General features: G+C 39.4%; 1 protein-coding gene and 1 pseudogene across 2 annotated transcripts in view; both read left to right on the top strand.

Moving 5' to 3' along the window:
* Nucleotides 1-25,071, top strand: part of MSRA (methionine sulfoxide reductase A) — a 327,395-nt gene that overhangs the window by 126,896 nt on the left and 175,428 nt on the right. Inside the window, exon 2 of one of the 2 annotated variants that reach the window (XM_039875848.1) lies at nt 7,506-7,574. The exons of the other annotated variant lie outside the window; for it this stretch is intronic. Coding sequence (XP_039731782.1) covers nt 7,506-7,574 — 69 coding nt within the window. The remainder of the gene's footprint in view (nt 1-7,505; nt 7,575-25,071) is intronic. 2 annotated transcript variants of the gene reach the window in all.
* LOC120613689 (uncharacterized) lies at nt 3,400-3,518 on the top strand (annotated as a pseudogene).

Genomic DNA, 25,071 nt, shown 5'->3' with positions numbered 1-25,071 from the left:
ATTCCTTGATGCCTTGGGAAAAAAATCTTTTTACGATCCTACTTTTAAAATGACTATGTAATATTCCACCTTAGGAGTATGTCACAGTTTACTTCATTATCCTCCTCTCGTTGGGTCACTTAAGTGGTTTATAGTTTTTCACTATTGTAAACAATTCTGTTGTAAACATCTTTGGATAGCTTTGCCTCAGTTCTGATTATTTCCTAAGGTAGATACCTACACTTGGATTACTAGCTCAAGGGCTTAAATGCTTTACACATTCCTTGTGCATATCGTGAGGTTGCTTTCCAAATAGATTGTAGCTGTTCCCACAAACACGAGCAGTGTGTGAGAAAGCCCATCTCCCTACACCCTCCTTGGTATTCAGCATTCGTTTTGCAAGTTTTGCCATTTTCATGAATTAAAAATAGTTTCTCATTGTGTGGTTGAGCATCTATTCATGTATTTACTTGTCGTCTATATATTTAAATTTTTTGAAGTGTAATGTGTGTTCCTGTCATTCTGTACTTTCTTTATATCAACGGAGTTGCTGTCTTTTCCAGAACGGTGGAAGCCTGCCTGGGTAGCATGCAGTAATTCCAGGGCTGGTTTTTAGAGGGCCGCTGTCTTACCGCCTGCACTCTAGCTGTGGATCCCCTGTGGTCCATTTTTTCACTCTCCAGGGCCTCAGGAAACACAGAGACACAATAGGATCATTCTAAGCCAGTTTTTCTTGGGAACAGAAAAGGACTTGTGTCTGAGGCTGTGTGCATTTGGTGTTGTGCAGTCACGTTCACGGTCTTGTGCATTGAGCAGAGCTCAGAAAATACAGCAGGTGTATTATCAAAAATAAATAGGTCCTATGCTTACATAATGCTTTACTGTTAAAATATATCCTCACCCTCATTGCCTTACTCTTTTAGCTGGAAATCTTCCCTTAGGGTTCTCTCAGTAAGTTTGTTGATTAAATGGATCTCCTTGAGTGCAGAGTCCATGACATTTATCTTTGCTCCCACAACTCAAAATATAATTACCAGCGGATATGAGACAAAGACCCTGCCCATAAATATTAGCTTATGCCTCACAGAAACCCCAGCACAGGCTGGGGTTTAGGTATGGCCTTGTTCCGCCTTGTCATGCTCTGACTTTACATTGTGAACTTTACATTGTGAAGTTTCAGTTTCTTCTGCAGAGAGATGCTGGGTGGTGCAGGGGCAGCTTGCGCTGGGGTGTTGGCTCCTTTACTGGCCAAGAGATGCATCTTGGGTTTGCTGCACCTGAAGCAAAGGGAGAAGGGGGAGTGGCGGTGGTGGATGGGTGGAGAACACAGGCTGAGCAATGCCCTTCCAGTAAGTTGCCCACCGCTGTGTAATTTCTTCCCCTCCTCATATACAGAGCATACTACTGGGAGCAAAATCCATTCCTGGTTGACTTTCACCTTAAAACACCATAGCCAAAAATTATAGGAATTGTAAGGGACAAAAACAACATAGAACCTAGGCGTCTCTGGGCCTATGTGACTAGAAGCATCATTACCCATCCTTTCCCAGTGCACCTGTCCCATATTGGAGTGACTGGGTTACAAGCGCATCTTCAGGACTCCTGCTCCCCTTTCTTTACAGATCGACACTTACAGTCATTAACTCATGCTTAAAATGCTGTGAAGGGCATCTTGGCAGTGCCAGGGACCAGAATACTTGGTCACTGTGGTCAAGAGCTCCTCTGCTGGAGACAGGAGAGGCTAGTCCAAAGCTAGGGCTTGTGGGCCACATGTGAACCCTGCTTAGTTCCAGTCCAACTTATAACCTTGAGATGCCAGGAATGTGTGACCTGGAGAAAGAACCACAAAGAAGCAGACAATGGGAGAGACTGTGAGACCATATTTTGTTTTGGGGCTTGACAGGTTTTCATTGCCATGTTAGTGAATTCATAGCAACATGGATGATGGATAGTAGCACATGACAAGTATGAGCTGGGTTTTTACTGGGTTAATAACATGACTAGGAAGGGTTTGTGCTGCTAGCTGACCTGCAGCTCTGAGGCTTTCGTCTGCTACAAAGCTGTCCCAGTCCTGGGGTGATTCTGGGTCCAGCAGCTGACCAGGGCTCCCAGGACAACAGCAGCAGTTCCTGGAATCTCCAGTTAGGTAGTGTCACCATGATCACCCCAACTGGACAAGATTGGACCTGGAGGAGAACACTGAAGGTCTGGGAGCCTGCCCCTCAGTCCCCTGCTTCTCTGCCATTTACCTATCTGATCTCCTCACGTCCCCCTCATCCAGAAGATATGAATTTTAGCTATCTCAGTTTGAGCACAGGACATGAAGATAATCACTGATTGATTTATGTCTGAATCTGCATTATTGCAGCTTCATTATCAAGTAGTTTTATTGTATTTTTTCCAAGGAAGAAAGCAGTCATAAAGTTTGAAGTGCATTAGACATTCACAAAAGAAAAAACAGAGTCAGTATCATCTTCTAAAGCTTTCGAACATGCCCTCCCAAATCCCCTTCAAAATCTCTCCAAGAGTTGACTTTGACCCAATTTTGCTCTAATTAACCTTGCTGCTCTTTAAGCACTTGGCTTTCAAGATAAATGAAAATCTATTCCTTGTCCTCGTATATACCCTTGACTGAGGACACGTCATGGCCATCAGCAGAGGTTGTCCTCCTGAAGCATGTGGCTTTAGAATGTGTCCGCACAGAGCAGAGGCAGGGACATCTGTCCAACCAGCCAGATTGGAGACATGCACCCTGCTGTGACTAGGCAACAGATGTCCCTATCAGACACCCCCTGCTGTCCTCATTTCATGCTCTGCTGGTAATCAATAGTTAGTACCCAATCAATGAGTGACTTTTCTGTTTAGAGAGTTTGATTGTTTCTATGATGAAATGTGCCACCAATGTTGAAAAAAAAAAGAATTATAAATGCTCATTATGGTCTCAGGTTAGTCTCCTCTAAATCTTATTTGACTGATGCAATGTGTTTAAAGGATCTCTGCCTTCTTGGCTCCCAAATACTAGCCTTAGCAGAGTTTCAATGGGAAAGGGCCCTTAGAAGTTCAGCCTTGATTTCCAAGAATAGAATTGCCACTGCTTGGTTCTTAAGAACTTGCTGTTCTCCCATCATGGAATGGAAAGTAGCACTCATATTTCTCCCCATTCTTTTATCCCTAAAGCTACCTATAGAGTTTTGGAGATTTTTTTCAAAGCATCTTTCTTTTTATTGCCATTTATCATGTGAAAATGAGAAGGGAAATGGCTGCTTTCTTTGTACCATCTTTCTGTTTTATTCACTTAGACCAGGAATTACAAAATGATTTCATCACACATGCTTTCTCTAAATAATGAAAGACTCTATGTGGTGCTAAGTTGAGAAAGGATTTTGTGGTCACATTAGGAGACTAAGAAAGTATACTGTGGTCTATGGCCATGCCACCCTGAACACGCCCAATCCCATCTGATCTCAGAAGCTAAGCGGGGATGGGCCTGGTTAGTACTTGGATGGGAGACCACCTAGGAAGACCAGGTGCAGTAGGCGTAAAAAACAAAAAATAAAAAATGAGGGTTTGTAAGCTGACAAGGTCCTTGCAATCTGTGAGGTCAACCAAGGGTTGCCTTGCTTAAAAAGAAAAAAGTATGCTGTGATTGATTAGCGATGTCTGCCAAGGGCATGGAATCAGAGGTTAGGTAAATATGTGCCATGTATTGTCCATTCCCGATTCAGACCTTGTTGTGAAAAATGAAGTTCACACATGAATGATAAAACTAGCCTAACAGTTAAGTAGTGTTTACTATATGCTAGGTGCTGTTCTAAATATATATATATAAACTCATTTAATTCTCAAAGCAACCTACAAGGTAGGTACAAATGAGGAAACTTGCAATGAAAAAGCTCTTACAAATGAGGGAACTGAGGCACAAAGAGGTTAAATGACTAAGCCAAGTTTATATAGCTAGGAAGTGAGCTAGCTGAGATTCAGTCAGGCAGTCTTGTTCCAGAGCCCGCGTCCTTAGCTACTGTTAGTGTATTACTTCTTGTTGGCTAATGCTGTTTCATTGCAGTCCAGGGACTAATGTAAGACTCATCTGCAGTTCAGAAGAAAACGAAAAATTGAGTTTGTAGACCCTGTTATCTTTGGGCCTCAGGCCCTAGAATAAAAGACAAGACCGGGTCCAGGGGAATGTTAGCAGTGAGCGGAGAGTTGCATTTGAACTTCCTCCTTTCTCTCCAGTTCAGATGGCATTTCTAGTCTTTACACATCAGCTTTCTCAGCTGAGAGTGGATGAATGGGAAGGGAAGAGGGGTGGACATTTAAAGAGTGGAACAGAGGAGTTCCTTGGTCTCCAGGACCCCTGGCTCAGGAAACTATTTCTGAATGGCCATTTTTAATGATCATTTTTGTACAAGGGACACATATATGTACATATAAAGGAAGATATATTTTTAATATATCAAATAATATATCTTTTGTAATAGCTAAAGAGAAACCTTTCAGAACTGTTTATGCCTTCCCTTTTTAATTAACAGCCATTTATTTAATACCTACCCTGTGTCCCATACTGTGCTAGGATTGCAGATATGATGAGCCAAAAGAGAGATGAGCCCTTCCCTCCCTGAGCTTACAGTTTACTCATCCAAATAAAGACTAGGTGTAAGGGGCAGCTCTGGTGAGCACTGCAGAAGAAGGTCGTTGGTCTCAAGAGAGCAGCATCGCTATTATAAAAGGAATGAGGGACCAAGGTGGCCAGACCATGTGGGTCTTTGAAGGCCACATTGTATCATATGATCAGAGTTATTCTTTCTTTTCAAAAGGTAACTGTGGCTACATTGGGAAGAACAAATTGGAGAGGAGGGTATAGAAGAGCTAGAAGCACTTGGAAGAGTCCAGGCAAAGAGGCCATAACAGTTGGGACTGGAGTGGTTTCCACAGTGAAGGGAAGAAGTGGAAGGATTCTTAAGCTGTCTGAAAGGCAAAATCAGCTAGATTTGGAGATAGATTAGATGTAGGTGGTGAGGGAGAGAGAATGGGCAAGAAAATCGATAGGAGGATGGCGGTCCTGTTCCCAGAGGTCGAGATGCTGGAAGAGGGTCACTTTTGGAGTGGAAGGTCATCTTGTGTTCAAGGTGCTTTTTGCGCTTTCCCAGTAGAGATGTCAAATAGGACACACTTTTTGTTGTAAACGTGTAGCATTTTGGCTGGGCTATAAATAAACCTTGATAGACTTTCCTGGGAAACCAAGTACTGGGGAAAATGTTTTTTAATCTACAATTTTGTTGATTTTTAAAAAATTCAAGTAACATATTTCCATCTAGAAAATCAAACTCTAACCATGTCAAAGGAAATTGATAAAGGTAAATAAAGATCTTGCATAATCTCCCTGGCTATTTTCATTTTTGCCTTTTTCTCTGGCAGTTTTTCCCTATAAGCGTTCATATTTTAATTAGTTGTCATTATAATCTATATCCAATGTGTAATAGGATTGTTTTCACTTACCAGTACCCCAAATAGTTTTCCACATTCCTATATATCTCCCAAATGTATTTAAAATATGTTGTATAATATTCCATGCTTTTGATAAACCATGGATTATAATTTCTAAGCAATTTCTCTACTTTTGGATATTTAGTTGATTTTAAGATTTCATTGTTAGAATATATTATTATGTGTATCACATTCTTTTTTCTCTTGTATTTTTCCTTAGATCGAGATCTTTTGAGTGGGATTAGTGGGTCAGAGTTCTAATGGGCTTGCAACTCTTGATGTGTGTAAAGGCAGATGTTTTTAGAACCACTGCCAGGGCTGCAGAGAGCTCACCATAGAACGGAGCTGTGACTTCCACTTGGGGCCTTATTACGGTTCTGTGGACGCGTAAGCTGTGGTCCTAACCATATTACTGAGTACTTGACAAGGTCCCATGCCACCTGGAACCTTTCATCTTGCATCTGCTAATTGTGTCAGTTAGTGCCTAGCGATCACTGTGAGGCTTGCTCTGTTGTTCATCCTGGCCTGGCTCCTTCCATCCTCCCAGGTGTTCTCTTCTTAGATAGTGTCACAAGTACTTAAGAACCAGTGGAATGCCTCGAAGTGATGGTATCCTGAAGGGATTGTCTGACTGGACTGAGCCTGGAGGCCATCAGGTCTTGAAAGACTGCATGCGCTGCGGAGGCTGCCCATGGCTCCCGTGGGTTTGGCCGCAGCTCTCAAGACCTTCCATGACCGGGTCCCTGCCTACCAGGCTCTCCTTCATTACCATGGCTTCCCAGCGCATCAGCTCTGCCACACCCAGCCTACACTCTATTCTGCACAGGACAGCGGTTCGGTTACTCCACTTCTGGCAGTCGCTCACGTTGCTTCCTCACCCTTCGCCTCCTCAAACGCTGCCTCTCCTTTAAGACTCTATGTTAGTTGCAATTCATTCCGGTTGTGAGCTCTGACTTCCCAACTTACAGTCCTTCTGCAGCGAACTCTTACAGTACCTTTAGTCCCCATTCCAGGACTTAGCACATTAATTGTAAGCTTTCTGGTAAAGTTTGCCTTTGAAGCTTTTACCTTTGGAAAATGACTGTACCCAAGGGCAGGAACCATGCCATACTTCCCTGAGACCCTTCAGAGCCTAGCTTTAGTGCTGAGCCCTTTGCCAGAGTTCAATAAATCCAATGCGACCCATTACATGAAAATATATGTGCTACATGATACAGCATCAAAACATTTTAGCTATTCTTCTGTTATATATTTTCAACATAAATGTCCATATTTAAAAACTGCTGAGGCTACTATTAAAATACGTATGGATGGACCTTACTCAGATATTTTCTATCTGGTTACCATTTGGGGATTATGAGAACAAGTTAATGTTGGAAAACCAAAACCAGGTCACTTTTGTTTCTGAGTCCTTGATATGCCCTAGGGTGGGAAGGATGATTGGTAGAGGGGATGAAGAGTAGTAACAAGCCCTGGAGTATCTGCCTTGTCTGTAAGAACGTGTGTTTAGCTCCTGGGAACAGTGCTTGAATTATGTTGAAATGATGTGTTCTGCTCTTCTGCTTCTTGAAAAATTGATCCCAATGTGACCCTGTTGTCTTTATGCCTCACTTTACTGATTGGGTCAATGTTATGACCATCAGGAGTCTTTAGGGGAAGCCACCCCAGTTCACCCTGGAACCTGGAGCTCCCCTTGTTCTCCAGGGTACAGCCTGGCACAGTGGGGACCCTCTGGCTCGGAATCAGGAGCTTTCAGGCTGGGCTGGCTCTGCCACCACCAGCTCTACAGCTCTGCATAAGGTTGGGCTCAGCACACTCATTTATAAACTGACATGCTGAACCAGACCATCTCTAGGCTCTTCTGTAACTGAGATTAAAAACAAAATAATTGAAACTCTCTTAAGAGGGTAAGCTTTGGTGCCATTTCTAACAAAAAATGAGAAATAGGCTCTTTGACACATTTAATGACATGTGTTAGTATGTGTGTAGAACTTTACACTTAACTTGCATTTCTTTTCTTTCTTTCTCTTTTTTTTTTCTAGCCAAACATCATGTCAATGGCAACCGCACAGTTGAACCTTTCCCAGAGGGAACACAGATGGCTATATTTGGTAAGATATCAACTCTGAAAGAAAACCCAAACTGTGTGCAAAGACTAGTGCCAAATTTCTGAGTTTTAGCAAGTGTCCTCAGGGCTTCAAAATCTGGGCTCTCCTAGATATTTACCAATCACTGGAGCCAAAAAACTATTGAGTTCTTAGTACTTCTGGGATCCGAAAAGCTTATTCTATAGAATTTAATATGCTTTCTTTTCTCACTTTGCAAACCAAATATCAAACTGTGTATTTGCTATTTCTAATGTCCACACTGTGAATTACCTGATAATTTGGGGTTTGAGTTGTTCTTTCTTAGGAGGGAATTTTTTTTCTCTTACATGGATGTATAACTTTGTTAAAGGCTAGGATTCAAGCAGTTTTCAGTTGTTATTCCACAAAAATCAGTCTGAGTGAATGACTTCTTTCTTCTCCATTATGAATTGAATGTATTTCTTAGGAGAAAGCATCAATTAAAGTGTTTTAAGCAGAATAAAATCTAATCCTCGAGTATATATTTACAATGTACAATTATGTGGCTGAGCAGAACTTCTCTGTAGAGAGGTCCTTTGTAATTCGTAGTTTGTCATCTCCATATTTAATGTCACCTAAACTGTCTTCACAATGTCTCTGCATCTGGCACTTGCTCCCTTCCTCCCTCCCCTCCCTCTCTGCCTTTTTCTTTCTTATTCTTCCTCATAGCCCCTTCTTTTCTGCCCCTTCTCCTCCCTTCTCTTCTCTTCAGCAATGCCCTGGGACCCATTCCTGGTCACCCTCTCAGAGATTTCCACCTCTGTTCTCTGGATTTTCAACTTTTCATCAATTCTGGTTTCTTCCCCTCTGCCTTTAGACAGGTACTGTGGTCGCTCCCATCCTAAAAACCTGAAGAACCCTGACTTCCCCGCTTCCCTGGCTTCCATCCTACCTTAGCTTTGATGGTGGTCTCCTGCAAGGGCTTTTAATGTAAAACTGCTTTAAGCATTGAAGTTTCTTTGTGCTGGAAATTACTCTCAGGACAACCCATCTCTAAATTAGCCTTTCAGCATAAAACGCTGCCGTAATCCCAGAGATAGAACCAGAATTAATAATCAACGATGACTAACAGTTGGAGAGTTATGAAACAAGGAGCTCATTCTGCCTAGCAAGGTGTTTGTAAATCTTGTTTTATATGGGCTGTCACCTTTTAAAAAATAGTGTTTGGTGGTTAGAAATTATTATGCTCAGAAATTTAAATGGAGAACTTGATTTTCATACAAAGAAAGCATAATAGACACTCTAAAAATGTGTGCTAAATATTTGATTTGTTAACGTTCCTCTGAGGAATTGTGTTCAGAGGATGACATTTTACTAAGTTGTAGGCCTAGCACAGTATCTGTTACCAGGGGACAGCAAATGTCACATCAATGTTCAAAGCATTCTTTGATGATTATTTTTGTCTTTGAGATTTTTCAGCCCCTGAGGCATGTTAGAAAGTAGGTTCCGTGTCATGTTGGGAAATGTAAAATGTGACTGACCTATCTTAGCAGGTTTCCCTCTTTTGTGGTATTGGAGGAAAACTTACTTCCCAAAGGACAAATCCGGTACCAGGCAGGTCAATGACATTGTTCGGCCATAGAATTGGAAATATCCATGAATAAAGCCCTGCGATGAGATTATTCTTATTTTTTTGTCACAGGTTTGGTTTTCAGTGGCTTCCCCCAAAATCCAAACCAAGGCCTTTATTGTTTGACTTTGGGCAAGCAACTTCCTATCTCCAAGCCTCAGTTTTTTCCCTGTAGAACGAGAAGGGTGACAGGGTGCTCTGAGACCTTCCCTTTGATTCCACGTCTTACTTGTTCAGGACTAGAGGCAGCCCCTAAGAAGCCCACTGTGAGTGGCCAGAGTATGTGGTTTTAAAAGGGATGAATCATGTGCATAATTTCTACAAGTACAGAATTATATACATTGTAAAATAGAACATCTTTTAACATCTAAGAATTTTTACATTATTAGAACTGTAGTCTGACTCTTCCAGATACTTAAATTAAGGCCCCCATTTTGGTGAAATGTATGCAAGCATTTTATATTAGTGTTTTAAAAACTTTTCTCTCTTATATTCTTTGTCCAGCTGGTCTGAGGTTGGTGACGTGGGGTGGACTTCTTTCATTCTGGGTTGTTTGTAGCTATACGGAATAGGTTAAACTAAGTATAGCTCTCGGCTCTTTGACATATATTGGGCATTTAATTCTCCCAACGCCTTGCAAGGTTGGCAGGGTTATATAATCTATTTCTCAGAGAAGGTCATATGACTTATCCCAGGAAATTACTGCTTGTACCAGCCTCTCCTATCATGTATCGTTTTGTTTGTTTGTTGGTTTGTTTGTTTGTTTTTGTTTTTGTTTTTCCATTTGATTTAATGAACAGGAGAATGTCTCACACCTACTTGACTGTGAACTCACCAAAACAGCAATGGCACTTTTCTACTTGTTCAAACTCATTCTTCACTCTCAGAGGTCTTAATATTTTATGCCTAAATAGTATCACCAGTTTCAATTTCATTATCTATTGATTAATCATTTGAATGTACCTTGCTGTCTAAATAGGAGCTTTTAAATTTAATCCACTCTGAAAGTGGCCATTGAACTGCCATTAAGTGCTTAGATTGGAGTGGATAATGTAAGAAAGGGTAGAGCGAGGCACGGGGGCACATTCTCTTGTGAAAAATACATGAGTGTGTTACTATATCAAACGACCAGAATATATAAGTGGTTCCCTAGTTTCTGGCATATAATCTTCACAGATTGATTTGTAACTAAAATGTTCATATTTTCAGATTTTCTTCTGTGGCCCTTTGGTTAGTCCTTGTCTTGTTTTCCTGTGACCATAGTTCTTGCACTTCTTTGTTACCGTCTCTCTCCTCTGTACTTTAGGACAATGATAATGAAGGTAATAGGCCCTGCTCTCCCGTTGGTTTCTCCTTGTCTATGTGTGATGCTTTCTTTCAAGTCAGTGGGAGCCTCTTTTCACAAGCTGGAGAAGCAGAACTGAACATTGTGCAATTACTTAATGTCTTTGTTCCTGGTAGCTGAGAGGGCTCCATGGCTATAGTCCCTTTAATCCTCCAACAGCTCTGTGAAGTGGGCATTATTGTGCTCTTTTAGAGACAGAGAAACTGAGGCACCCAAAGATGAAAGAAATCTGGTCAAGTAGAGGGAGTGCTTTCTCGGACGTGAGGCCATCCACGTTACACTTGCCAACATGCTGTGCCTGACTTAGAAAGGTTTCTCCGGCTCCCAGTAACTTAATGAAAGTGACATCCCATTGGCACTGGGTCACTCCATCCATGCAGAGAGCACAGCCTCCGTCCAGCCTCTCCGTGGTGGTCATTCTTAAACCTGGAGCAGCTATTCATTTTATTAAAAATACTCAGTAGTCAAGAAGATTCATTATTTCAAAATAAAATAAAGCTTATTAATTGAGAACAATGCAAAGAAGTAGGGGGTTGGGATTCCAGCCTTAATCTGTGAGAATTTGTAATACTACTTTTAAAAAGAAATACAGTTTTTAAAAACTTTAAAGTATATACTTGACCATAAAATTTATCATCCAAACTAGGATACTTTTGAGAATGAAAAAGGTGGTGTTTAAATTATGTTAAAATAGTGAGGTATAAACCTGAAGGATTTCAGACAACTGGGATATGATATCCCCTATAAAGAGAGTTTATATTATAAAATGTTGTGCAAGAGTAATAAATATGCATTGATTAAAGTTGAAATTGAAAAATAATGAAATTAGATATATAAAATGAAGTAAACAAATGAAAAATTATAATGCAATAGACTTAACATTATATAATATAGCATCAACACCAGTAGTTATATTAACTTCCAAGATTTTACTTGATATATATTGTTATATTCTTACTGAGCTACTTGAGATTAAAAGTTATTCATATTTATAAGACCTGGTTCATAGCAATTTAATAAGAGATGGGGGAATTGATCTGATTATATTCTTGCAATTCTGATATTGTACTAATATTGTCCAGTGATGTTGGGTAATGAACTCTTCATCACTGGAAGTATTCAAATAATAGAGAAGTCATTCCCAACCAACTGGGAAACGGTACTAAATAGCCTTTAAGATTCTTTCTTCTCAATAATTGAGAATTTACTTTGTTTCAGAATGTTAAACGTTTTTGAAAAAATTACTTCTATCTTGAAATTCTTTGATCCTATCATTTAGAAACCCATATCCAGGCTGCTTGGTGAGAGGTAAGATTCTGTAGTGAGAGATCGTAATGTTTAGGAATTGATACTAAGGGACAACAGCAGAAGTACCTCGGTGAATTCTTAGGGTTGGCATGGTTTTTTTTGGCTCCCAGTGGCCTGACAGCAATGGCTCTGTGAACTCAAACCCCTGCAAAACATGCTCTCTTAGGGCTATTGAAGGGGGAGCAAAAAATGATTCAAGACATTGTGAAAATGTGCTGATGATCTTGTTACATATCTCTGTTAATAGCCAAGGTGCCAACAATTCACTAGACTAGACTCTTTCTTGAAGCTATTTGGAAGGACTGATTGCATTGAAGCCCATAGATGCACCTCACTCTGGGAGACTCACCTTCAGCACCCCAAAGGGGAATGAGCTCAGTGTTTGTAAGATGAACCAATCACAAGACAACCACCCTCCCCCACGTGAATTGGAGGTGATTTTTGAAACAGCTACAGTTATTTTGTCTGCCAGCCAAGAAAGCAGCATTGAAAGCAGCAGGCAATATGTCAGACTTCAAAGGAAAGTATATTGGTGTCTCATTGGCTCGAATCCAACATTATGTTGGTAAATAATCAAATCCCGGTGTGGCATATTTCTCCCTGAACCTTGACTGAGAATTATTGAAGACCATTCTGTGAGCTGTGGAGTGGCAGTCACTCATTCTAGGAAAAAGGCCAGAAAGAATGACTTTGAAATGTGTTTATAATTAACCAAACAATCTAAATTCACAAGACTGTTAGAACAGCAGGCTGCTAACTTGTGCAAACTTCTTAAGTGATGAGGCACTTGGGGAAACAAAAACAGGCCCTCCTCCCATGGTAAGCTGAAGCACCTTTAAGGGACAGTAATTAGTTACTTGGAGCCAGGTTTTAAGACACATTTTATTTTATATATCTTTTTCATGTGTGATAATTTCAATTTTAATTTTCTTTTTGAGTGTGGAGAGGTCAGACAATATAGGGAAGGGGGATGAGACCTTTCGAAACCTGTGTTGAAAATTCCTTTTGATTTGTATGGCATTGCCTGGGTGGTGTAGCTGGTCCTGGAGGGCACAGTTGGAGTCAGAGAGGGTCTCCTGGTGCGGGGGAGGGAGAGGAGGGAAGTATATTTAGAGGATGAAAGCTGGAAGGTGGGTGGGGATCTCTGTGCTTAGAGAATGGAACTGAGCCCATTGTGGAAAGCAGTAAATCAAATGTTTGATAAAGTCATACTTCACTTGTTTAGAGATCATGTATCCATCAGCCTCAAACATTTGGAATGCATTTAAGACCCAGAAAATAACACCCCACCCCAGAAAAAGTTATAAGGAAGTCCTAAAGAATTCAGAATTCGCAGAATTAATGCTGTGTGATTCCAGCCCCATTCCACATCTGTAAAATGAGGGGAGGAATATTTGCCTTACAGGGTAGTTGAATGACTTGAAATTGGAAGTTATTTATGTTTATAAAACCTGGCTCATAGCACTTAATAAGAGATGGAGAATTGATCTCAGAATGTCATGAGATCATCAAGGTATTTAGGATAGGGTGACAGAGTGTGCTGTCAGATCTCAGGTGCTGCTGCTCACTCAGCCAACCTGTGAGGGTGAGGTGCTCCCTGGGGGGCCACCCTCTCTTCCCAGTCAGAGCTAGCTGTGATCAAGGCCCCAAGCAGGTGACCCCAACATTAGTCAGTTCCATTTGGTCCATAGTCTCTCCTGCCTAAGACCTAATGAGTCCTTTAACTCAGAGATTTTGAAGCATAACAGACAGCATTAGTTGAGGACTGATCTAATATTGGCCAAGTAATGGCCAGCCCTTGCTAAACTTTCTATTAGGCCCACTCTCGTCACTGGCTTAAATTAAATTATCGGCTGCTTCCTTTTGAATCAGTACAGAGCTTTCAGAAAATACCATTATTTCTCTTTTGGCCTCAACTATGGAGTTGATTAGTTTGGGCTAGTTTTTTCACTATCATTAGTAGTAAACAGTGACTGTCCAATTGACCAACTTTTTTATTTAGTTTCGAAAATGAGAAAGATTTATTTAATTTATTCGACAAGAAAGATTTATTTAATTTATATGGAAGAAATTTCTTAAATTCCTGCAGAGAAAATATGCTTAATAGGATGTGTAGGAGAAACAATCATATTTCCACTGTTTCTCTGTTAATTAATGTTTTTTTAAAAGAGAAACATAGATATGGAGAAAAACAAAAACTGAAGATAATTGTTATTTAGTTTAACTCAACTAGCATTTTTAAGAAAAATATTGAGCCACATGTTGCAGATAACATAAACAGAATATTCTCTCTCTTGCTCCCATTCTTTCCAACCATTTATTTTGGACCTTGTTATAAAACGAAATAAAGGAAAATTAAAAGATATACAAGACATGGCAAAATAACATATGTTAAAATTAGGTAAATATTAGACCATAGAAAAACATGGGAAATGAAATATACGAAGAGCGTATGCCATAATACAATATAATTTATAAAAATTGGCTCTGTATTTCCTGGCAGTAATGTAAAAACCAGTTAGTTGTGTGATCAGTCTCAGTTTTTTTTAATTTAGTAAAACATATAATACAAAATATACCATTCTAACCATTTTTAAGTGTGCAGTTCTGTGGTATTACGTACATTCACATTGTTGTGCAACCATCACCACCATCCATTTTCTGAACCTTTTTTTATCTTTCCCAACTGAAATCCTGTATCTGTTAAATAATAACTCTCCGTTTCTCCTTCCCACAGCCCCAGGCAACCACCATTTCACTTTCTGCCACTATGAGTTTTATTACCCTAGGTACCTCCTATAAGTGGAATCATTCAATATATCATTTTATAATTTTTTTTTTTTTGTGACTGGCTTATTTCACTTAGCATGAAGTCGTCAAGGTTTATCCATGTTATAACATGTGTCAGAATTTCCTTTCTGTTTTAAGGCTGCGTAATATTCCATTGAAAGTCTATACCACATTTTATTTATGCATTCATCTTTCAGTGGACACTCAGTTGCTTCTACCTTTTGGCTATTGTGAATAATACTGCTATAAACATGTGTGTTCGAATATCTCTTCGAGATCCTGCTTTCAGTTCTTTTGGCCATATACTCAGAAGTGGAATCACTGGATAATATAGTAATTCTGTATTTCATTTTTTTGAGGAACTGCTATACCATTTTCCACAGTGCTGAACCGTTTTGTATTCCCACGAGCAAAGCACGAAAGTTCCAATTTCTCCACATCCTTGCCAACACTTATTATTTTGTTAACAGCCATCCTAATGGTTATGAAGCGGTGATTGATTTCAGTTTTATTTAATGATATTGAAAATCTACATTCTTGGGGGAATTATAAGATTTCTGATTGTAGAACCAGAAAGAATTTTCTTTCAAGGATATACGTGTAAGGAGGACACTGTATAATGTAAGACGATCAATAGTCCTGCTAATAATAGCCTTAGAGTAACCACTGTGAGGACATTCGTGAGCTCTTGGTCACACAGCTCTTCTCTTTGGGCTCTTTACATCCATCAGGGACAGCTTGGTTCACATGCCCCATGGGTGCCACAGTGTGCCTAACCGAGAAATTAGTTGTATTGTATCAGTCAGTTGACTAGTTATCTTTTAGAGAATTTTCTATCAATGTTATTTCTCTAAGTAGGTTTTAAAATATATTAATTTTCAGTTATTTATTGTAAAAAAATTTCAAGCATATGTAAAAACAGAGAGACTAATATAATGAAGCCTCACTTTCTCGACTTCAGCAGTTATCAATTAGGGCCAAATGTGTTTCATCTAATTCCTACTCTCTTTCTCTTCTCTACCCCAGGTTATTTCAAAGCAAATCTGAAATATCATATAATTTCAATCATGAATATTTTGGCATATATCTCCAAGAGACCAATTCTTTTGAAAACATACCACAATGCCATTACTGTATCGAAAAAAAGTTTCTTGATATTATCGAATATTCCATGAGTCCATATTTTCATTATTGTCTCATAAATGGGTTTTCAAACTATTTGAGTCAAGATCCAAATGAGTCCATACATTGCAATTGGTTGATATAAATATTTAGTCTCTTAGTATAAATTCATCTCTCTCTCTTCCTTTGCAATTTATTTGTTCAAGAAATTAAATAATTTATTCTGCATTGTTTCCTTCAGTCTGGATTGAATGATCATGTTTGTCAGGCCTCTATATTTTCTGCAAATTGGGAGTTAGAGGCCCGATCAGGGGGCATTTAATAACCAGTTCTTTCTCTTTTGATGAAGTTAGCAGCCTGTGATGATCACCACCTAGATTCATTATTTTATTAGAGGCTGCAAGATGGAGATATTTTAATTCTAGCATTTCCCTGTATTTATGAACAGGAATATTTCTATAAAAAGAAATTCACCTTTTATCAACTATATGGTTACCTTGACATCTAACTTAATTAGGAAAGCAGTTTCATTTTTTCCCCACGTTTACCATATTGCTCCATGTATCTGAGCATGGGTTTAATGTATATTCATGATGCAGAAGCAAATATAAGCATAGTTGCTTAAATCAAAAATGATTGAACAAATGATGGAAACCTCTTTAATTTGACTGAATGACCATTTTCACTTGGGCATTTAACCAAATTATTGAAATTTGTAACCATTTGGTCAAATGCTTGAAAATATAATCACAGTAGACAGATTGCTTCAACAGATTTGGGTAAAACAAAGAAGCATGCACATAGTCAGGTGGCAGAAGGTCATGTCTCTTGCAAAGCTGGATCTAGGAAGCAGCCATTTTCCCTCCTGTTCTCGCCCCAGATCTTGTGACTGGGGAACACGCTGCCTTGCAGGCCCCAGTCGTGAACCTCAGTGACTCAGGATCAAAAAGCCAGTTCCAGAGAGGGCCTGAGAGCTGTGGGTCGTCTCACTTCTAGATGTGGAAAGCTTTCAAAATATTGAAATGATGAAAATGGATAAGCAGCCAAAAAATGACAGAACCTCCCCAGGAATGCTGCCCACCTTAAAGATGAACAGCTGGGCTGTTCTACCTGGAGCACTGTTTCTTGCTTTGGCTTCGTATCGTGAATGAATTTGAGGGAAGCTGGAGACATATTTGTCAGAGTCCATTTTCCATACTGTCCGCCTTGCAGTTTTCACAAAGTAGGTAAAACTATCTGTAGTTCTCATTGCCAAGCATTTTGGGATTCAAGAAGGAGAGCTATTTACTGACTCACTTATTTTTTTAAAATCACATTTTATTTTTATTCTTATCTCAGACATGTTTTCTTGTAAGTTGTCTCAAATTCTTCTTTTGGAATGATGCTGTGTATAAATAAAGTAAACAAAAGTAAAATAATTCCCAAGAATGTAATTTCTTAGGTTCAGTACAATGTACAGTTATTTTTAAAGGCAATCAAAATCCAGCAGTGCCGTTTCTATTTTTCCAGGAATAACTGGAGATGTTATCACTGAAACCCTAAGAAGGTGAGATTCAGTCGAAGCAACATATTTGATTCATGCTGGGAAATAGTCGTTTAGCTCAGCATACCTTTTGCCAAAATAGTGTGAACAAGGATGAAAGACCCTGTGGACTTTTTCTAAATTCTATAGAATTTAGTGTCCACAAAACCCCAGGTGTCCATGTATATACCAGGAGCTCTTACACGGAACATCTTTCAACTTCCTCTTGTGTCACCAGTGCTCCAGGACTTAGACAAAAGATTATAGTTGAGTAGGATGGAGTTTCCTCATTGATCCCAGTGACGTTGGGGTCAACAGTGGTGTTTGTCAAGTGTATGTCTTTCTGGTGTAGGTCCCAGCATATATCCTTCTAAGTCTCAGCTGCGATTCCAAGACCCATGGTAATATGGAAAGAACTCATGATGCTTTATGGTAGACCTTATCATGAATGAACTCAAAAAGATATTTTAGAAATATGCTTACCAGAAGATGAGTGAAAAAATCCTCACATGTGACTTTCCAGAATCAAGTTTACTCAGGAATCAGTGCTGCTGCTTTTGTGGGAAAATAAATTTCATTTTTTTAGCCATGTTTCTGATCACTCCTAAAAACCTCTATGCAATCCTTTGAAACTCAAATATCTTTCTATGTGATGACCCTTTTCCAGTCTCTTAATTTCTGTAATATTGTCACTTGTCAGGTCAAGATGAAAATGTCTCCAGTGGAGGCCTGGATCCATCTTGCTTATAACACCCATGTATCAGTTTAGTATTTGGGAGAATTTGTTGTCACCCTCCTCCACCAGGCTTCTTCTTCCTTGGTATATTTCCTTTGTCCAGGTGGCAGTGACATTTGCACTGGGAAGAGTAAAAGAGTTTGTATTCGCCTCATAGGGAACTTTAATGGGGAAAGGTTTGGGGAGGGTCATCTGGGAAATTTCAGGACTATGATGACACTAGGAGCTTAGAGTAAAAACTACCCGAGGAGCAGGTGAACTGTCGGAAAGGCATGAGCACTGCTCTTCAGCATTCTTTTCTTTTGGCTGAATAAATTACGATTGGCAAGTATGTCCTTTGGCCAGGCCTTACCTTAATAGCTTTGTAGTAGAAATGTGCAACAGGGTGACCACAAGGTGGAGAAGCTCCTATAGGCATGGATTCAACATCTGGCCTTGCTTTCCCACATGGGAAAAAATAAGAGCTGGATATCCAAGCAAATAGTCTGTTTTTTACTCCTGGTGCCAGTACATAGGTCTTCAGTGACACATAACAAACAGCTGGGGAGGCACACCAGCTGTTAATGCATTGATAACTGGTCTAAAAATTGTGTCCATTTTTTTTTTCTATGTAGGACATTTTTAATCTACCTAACAATGAAGAGGCTATAAAAACTCCACCACTAACAACAACCAACTTTTATATTTGGGTAGTAATATTCACATTGTATTTTCATATATATCATTTCATTCATTATTTGTATTTAACTCTGAGATGAGAAAACCGAGGCTCAGAAGGGTTAAGTAACCTTTGCAGGGTCAGGCTACTAGTTAAAGTAGAACTGGGTCTAGCACTCAGATAATTTATTCACTTATTCATCAAATTGTTCACTTATTGCAGCAGGAGACAAACAGAAAAAACACCTCCCCTCATGGAAGTTACACTCTAGAAGGATGGGACAGTAAATAAGATAAACGGGTAAAGTATACGGTATGAGATTTCGGAGTGTGATAACTGCTGTCGATTAAAACAGGAAGGAGAATAGGAAATGCCAGGTTGGGGTTGGAGTGGGGTTGCAATTCAAAATAAAATAGTTGGGGAGAGTAGCAATAAAATGGTATTTAAGCAAAGACCCAAAAGAGGTGAGGGAAGTTGTCGTGCAGAGATCTGTGGATAAAGCGTTGTAGGCAGAAGGAATACAAGTGCAAAGGCCCTGAGGCAGGAATGGGCCTGGCATGAGGCCTGTATGCTGGGTGGAATAAACAAGGGGGGAGGAATAGTAGCTGAGGTCAGAGATTAAGAGGGACTTTGACCTTTATTTGTACACTATGGGAAGCTCTCAGAGGATTTTGGGCAGAGGAGTGACATAATAGGAATCATTTTTTAAAAAAGAATTGCTTTGGCTGCTATGTTGAAGATGGAATGTTGAGGATGGTGAGTAAAGAAGCAGAAATGCCATTTAGGTAGCTATTGTGTCCTAGTCTAGTACTTTTGGCTTGAATATACACTGCCTCAATTAATAATAATAAATAATAAATATAAAAAATATAACAAAAAATAATGAAAATAATAAAAAATCTTTACACCCTTGTGTATTCTTTCTCAAATACTGTAGTTTTATAGTTTTTAGTCAACTTTTGACCCCAAAACTTAACTACTAATAGCCTACTGTTGATCAGGAGCCTTACTGATCACATAAATAGTTGATTAACATATATTTTCTATGTTATGTTATTATATACTGTATTTTTACAATAAACTAAGCGAGAGAAAATAAAATGTTAGTAGGGACATCATAAGTAGGAGAAAATACATTTACAGTGCTGTGCATATTTATTGAAAAAAAAGTCCACGTACAAATGGACCTGTGCAGTTCAAATGTGTTGTTCAAGGGCCAACTGTATTTTCTGTCTCTGCGTATTAAGAATTTAAATGACCTTTTAGATGACACATTAGCTGAAAACAGGTACAAATTTTTGTGGAGAGTATTTAAATGTTATTATTACTACTCTACTTATAGATCAATACCACTTGCATCTATAGATGGAGTGGATTGAATTAAATCACTCAGAATCATGTTGAATGTGTGCATTGACTCCATTCAAAATAGGTTTTTCCACAATACATTGAGCAGTTTAGAAATGCTTCAAATTGTACTTCTTGTATACACAAAGTGTGGAATGGAGCACAGATCAAAGGAATGTGGTGATGTGATTTAAAATATGAAATTAACGTTTAAACTAAGACTGAAATTTATTAATGAAATAAATCAGAATTTACATAAATCTCTTAACTCTTTGGCTCCAAAAACTGTTGGGATGGAATTTCAGATATTTGTCATCAGCCAAATTTGGGTTTAAATTTTAATTCAACTCATTTCTTCACTTGAATAAGTTTGTGAACCTCCAGCTGATGATAATTTTATCTCTGAACAAAATATTTTTAAAAACTCAGTTGTCTGAAGGGGCTGGAGAGCAACCAAATGTTGGTCTTTGGGCAGAACTTGGAAAGAACAGTCTTGATATAAGGAAAAGACACATTTAACCAGATTTCTCCTTGAGCTCCTTGAGGTCACTTCCCAGTTCACAGTCGCTTTTAAGAAAAAGGGTGAACACATAGAAAATGGCTACCATATTAGGCTGAAGAGAAGACATTGAATCGAGGGGCTGCTGGAGTAGCTAGAAATCAATGGGAAACATTCTGGGAAGTAGAAGCAATAGAGGGGAGTCCGAACATCTTGGTATCAAATCCTCTCAAATCCATGGCTCCCTCTATCTGTGCATGTGCACTGTGAGATCCAAGGAAACCGCCAGAAAGCAACTGCTAGAAGGCTGAGATTTCAGCAGCTGCTTGGTTTTGGGAGAGAGTTAGAACTGAAATCCTGCTAAGTTAGAGAGACTTGTGAAAAGTTTAGGCTTTTCTTTGAAACTCTGGGAGGGCCATGTCTTAGATGTAAACCCAGGATAAAGTGTTACATCATAGGACTAAGGAAAAAGCAAAAACTCCATTCTTAAAAAATCTAAAACTAAGCTTCCTCAGGATCAGGAGGACCCACTGATAATTTAATTGCTTGCTAGGATAAAATTCAACATTCTTTGAAGAAAAATCACAAAAATCTAGCACGTATCAGCCAGTGTTTAATATAGAGAAAATATTAATAATCGAAGGAAAAAGTCAATAGAGTCAGGCCTAGAGATGAGTCAGATGTCGAAATTAGCAGATAAGGATTTAAAACAGATATTGTATATATGTTAAAGAATTTACAGGAAAAGGTGGACAGAATGAGTTAACAGGGAAATATCAGCAAAGAAAGGTATAAAATAGAATGAAATGGAATTTTAGGATTGAAAAATACAGCATCTGAAATAAAAGTAATTATTGGATAGATTTAGGAGATTGGACATTGCATAAGAAGGGATTAGTGAACTTGAATACTGGTCATTAAATACTATCCAAACTGAGAGATAAAGAGAAAAAATATTTTAAAAAAATGAACAGAATCTTGATGATTATGAGATAATGTCAGTTGGTCTAATATATGTGTAATTGGACTGTCAGAAAGAGCATAGAGATACTGCGGCAGAAATATATATTTGAGAAATAACCATAAATTTGATATTTATGACTGGAATATATTCAAGATGAATGCCAGATCTTGAGGGCCAAAGGCAGGGATCAAATCAGGATCAAGGAACAATCTCGAGTGGGGATGATATTAAATAAAAATAGATGACCATGAAACCTGGAATGTCCATATTGCTCACAGACCCTCCCTGTTCTCACTTCTGCACGTTGACTCCTTTTCTGGAATACTGTTCCTCCTCCTCTGGTTCCATGTGACAGGGTGTTGAAATGGACTCAAGGTCTGAGTTCAAACACTAGCTCTGCCTCTCACTAGTAAATCATTCCAGTCTGCATTCTGGGGTCATCATTTGGTAAATGAAAATAATGGAAACTTTCTCACAAGGCAGGTCTCTGTGGGAGAGACTATTTTGTAGTGTGGTGCTGGCCATATCATAGCTAGGCTTTCGAGAGAGAGTAGTTTCCTCCTCCTGCTGAACCAATTCCCATGGTGGTTATATGGCATCACTACCCACCCAGGTTAAGGAAATTATACTTTGTCTTAAAAGCAACAAGAACCAAAGAAATGATAGGATTATGGTTGAATTTTAGAAAAGTCACTCAACCTTCACTGTGAAGAATGGATTAGAAGGATGTGAGATAAGATTTGAAAAGACCAAACTGGAGACTCTTGGAGGCTACTGCATGTGCCTTCTCATTATACTCTTCCCAAACAGCTGTATTATCGCCTTTTCTTTCACGAGAAACTGTACTTTGCCCATTTAAACCACATCCTCAGTCATTACCAGTAAAAATAAAATCTGGTTCCTTTTCCTCAAGGGTAGGGATGCTCCGTCTTTAAAGGTGAGAGAGGAAGGTGGCCTGGACCGTGGTGGTGGCAGTGGGCATGCATTCCCTCTGCCAACTATCACGGTCTTTCTGTCTTTCACTAACAGCCCTCCCAGCTACTCTCTTCCTTCTTACTGAAGTGGAACGACGCAGGCTGGCCCTAGCCCCCTCCACTCTTTTTCTGCTTCTCAAGAAAAATAAGAAGAGGCTCCCATTGTAGTTGCAGATTGTTTTAGGGGCACTTTCAGGAAGTTTTCTTCATCCGGGACCTCTTTTCTACATTCATATGTCCTACATTTTCTCTTAGGATGGAGCCGGAACTGAAAGCATTCTACTGTGTTAATCAGCACCCACTGGCAAATGTCATAGTCGTTTGCTCATTGATATTTCATGAATCTCCTCCATTCTAGAAGGGAAAATAAAATTGCAGGTACCTTAGAGAAGACAGGGACCATGAACAGACACTTCTGGGAAATAGAAGGATACTAAAGGATGTCTCTTGGGTAAATTGAATGCTATCTTTTTCTCTTAAGGCTTCCTTTTCTTTGTCCTAGGCAAACTGTTGAACATATTTATCAGGCCCTGATAAAATCCCATAGCTCAGTCTTACCTTGCCTGATCTCCAGCTCATGCTCATCTCCTCAGGAGGACTTTGGTTCTCTTGAACTGAGGTGTTGCTGTGTATTAATCATTTACCATCCTCTAGTCTACTTAACAGTCACTTTTTTTTTCCAGCAGTTGAGAGAACTGTGCTGTTCCCAGCAAGCTCATTTTGCAAAGCCTGAGCCCTCTCAGTGCTGGTATGTCCAATTGTCATCCTTTCCAGGAGAATCCACTGCATCATCAGCTTATACCTGGGGAGTAGTTGGGGCTCCACTGTCCTTTAAGAGATAAATACTGGTGCACATTCTGAGGAGGAGATAGTGAATAGATTCAAAAATATATCTATTGAGAAGCAGATGAAGGAACTCATATTCAGCTTGAACAAGAGGAGCTCCATAGAGTTACCAGAGCTGTTTTGAAATAATCAGAGGGTTGACAGGTTGTCATGAGGCAGAGGGGCTAAATTTGTTCTTTATGATCTCAAGGGAGGGGATCAGAGCAAGGGAGGGAACATTCCAGGGTTTCAGCTCAATATAGGGACAAGCTTTCTCATTGTCAGATCTGCAGAGGTGGACTAGACTGTTTCAAAAGGTTGAGGGCAATAGAAGCTTCAGTTGGACAACTTTGTGCTGTGATGCTTAGAGATTTTTTTCATATTAGCAGGGCGTTTGAGCTAGGTTGGAGGTAAGGTTTCTTCCAGCCTTGGACTGGTTCTTGAACCCTTTTGATGAATAAAGACCTGTACCCTTCAGAGACTTCCCAGCATAAAGGCTGAAATATAGTCATGTGTATAAAGAACCTGGAACCACATTAATCACAGTACAAAGGTACAGTGGAACTTATTCGTGTCTGTATAGCCATGTTTTAAATTAGGGAAAAGACTGCAAAGAATAATTAATCAAATTAAAGCAGCATGAGGAATTGATGTGGACAGAAGGCAATTAATTGTCATCAAATACGGAAAATGTCAGACTCTAACTGCTATATGGTTCTTTTTTAGCAGAGGGTATTTAAAAAATTTTGCAGTTTTCAAGTAAGAGTAGTGATAAAGAAAGTATCCTGTTGAATTATTTAACATGATATAGGTTTTCTAAAAAGTAAAGCTAGTAAAGAAAATATACTGAGACCTCATTTCCATTTTTGCCACCTGTATTCACCTTCCTCGGGAGAGAGTCAGAGCATTTTCAAGCTGAAAACTGTTTGCATATCCTCCTTCTCCTTCCCCCTCCTCTGCTGGACAGCTAAGCAGCAGTGATTTGTCCCAGGCCAAACATAGCCAAGTTCTGCGAATGCGTTTCTGTGACCAAGGCCTGGCCACGTCTTGTCTCACATCTACTGAGTTGTGTTTTTAGAATTTAACAGGACATCCCTCATCTCTGACCAGGTTCCCCTTCTGATAAAACGTTCACACCTGTCAGATTGTGGCTGGAATTTGGATTCCAGTTTCTTGCCCTGGTTAGAGTTATCATCTGAACCAGATGTGACATCACAGGAGTGACATCATCTGGATTTCACTCCCAGTGCCTTTAAAGATGACAGGAGCTTTGGAAAGGAGTGTTTTGGAAATGTGTTGCAAATACTGTGCTGTGTCCTTGCTATCGACTCTCTATATACTTTTTTTATATCCAGTAAAATCCCATTATAGAAAATGTAATTCCAGCAGAGTGCTCCATGAAATCATGCTGTTTTCACGAGATCCCCACGAACTGCCTTTTATTTAGCAGGTGCCACTGAATTCTCTGTAATGAATAATGTGGTACAACAGCATCATTCTTCAAACTCCGAATCTGTAATAGGGAGCCTCTTAATTCAGCTTGCTTACAGGTCTCCACAGCTTTCCACAGAGACGAGCTTCTAAGGTTGTTGCTAGGGAGGCAGCATGGCATAGTGGAAAGAACATCAGCTCTGAATTCCAGGCATGCCTGGGTCGGAATCCTGGGTCTCCCTTCATTCTGTGTCTTTAGGCAAGTTACCTAACCTCTCGTAATCTCCATTTTTCATATCCTTAAAGTGGGTCTAATACTGTCTTCCTTGATGGGTATCAGGGGATTCTATGTGTACAGAGATGCTAGTACAGTGTGTCTCTTTTTTCTTCT

The sequence above is a fragment of the Pteropus medius genome, unplaced genomic scaffold (assembly GCF_902729225.1).
Source record: "Pteropus medius unplaced genomic scaffold, Ma_sr-lr_union100, whole genome shotgun sequence".
Taxonomy (NCBI): domain Eukaryota; kingdom Metazoa; phylum Chordata; class Mammalia; order Chiroptera; family Pteropodidae; genus Pteropus; species Pteropus medius.
This window is presented reverse-complemented; position numbering and strand designations above follow the sequence as displayed.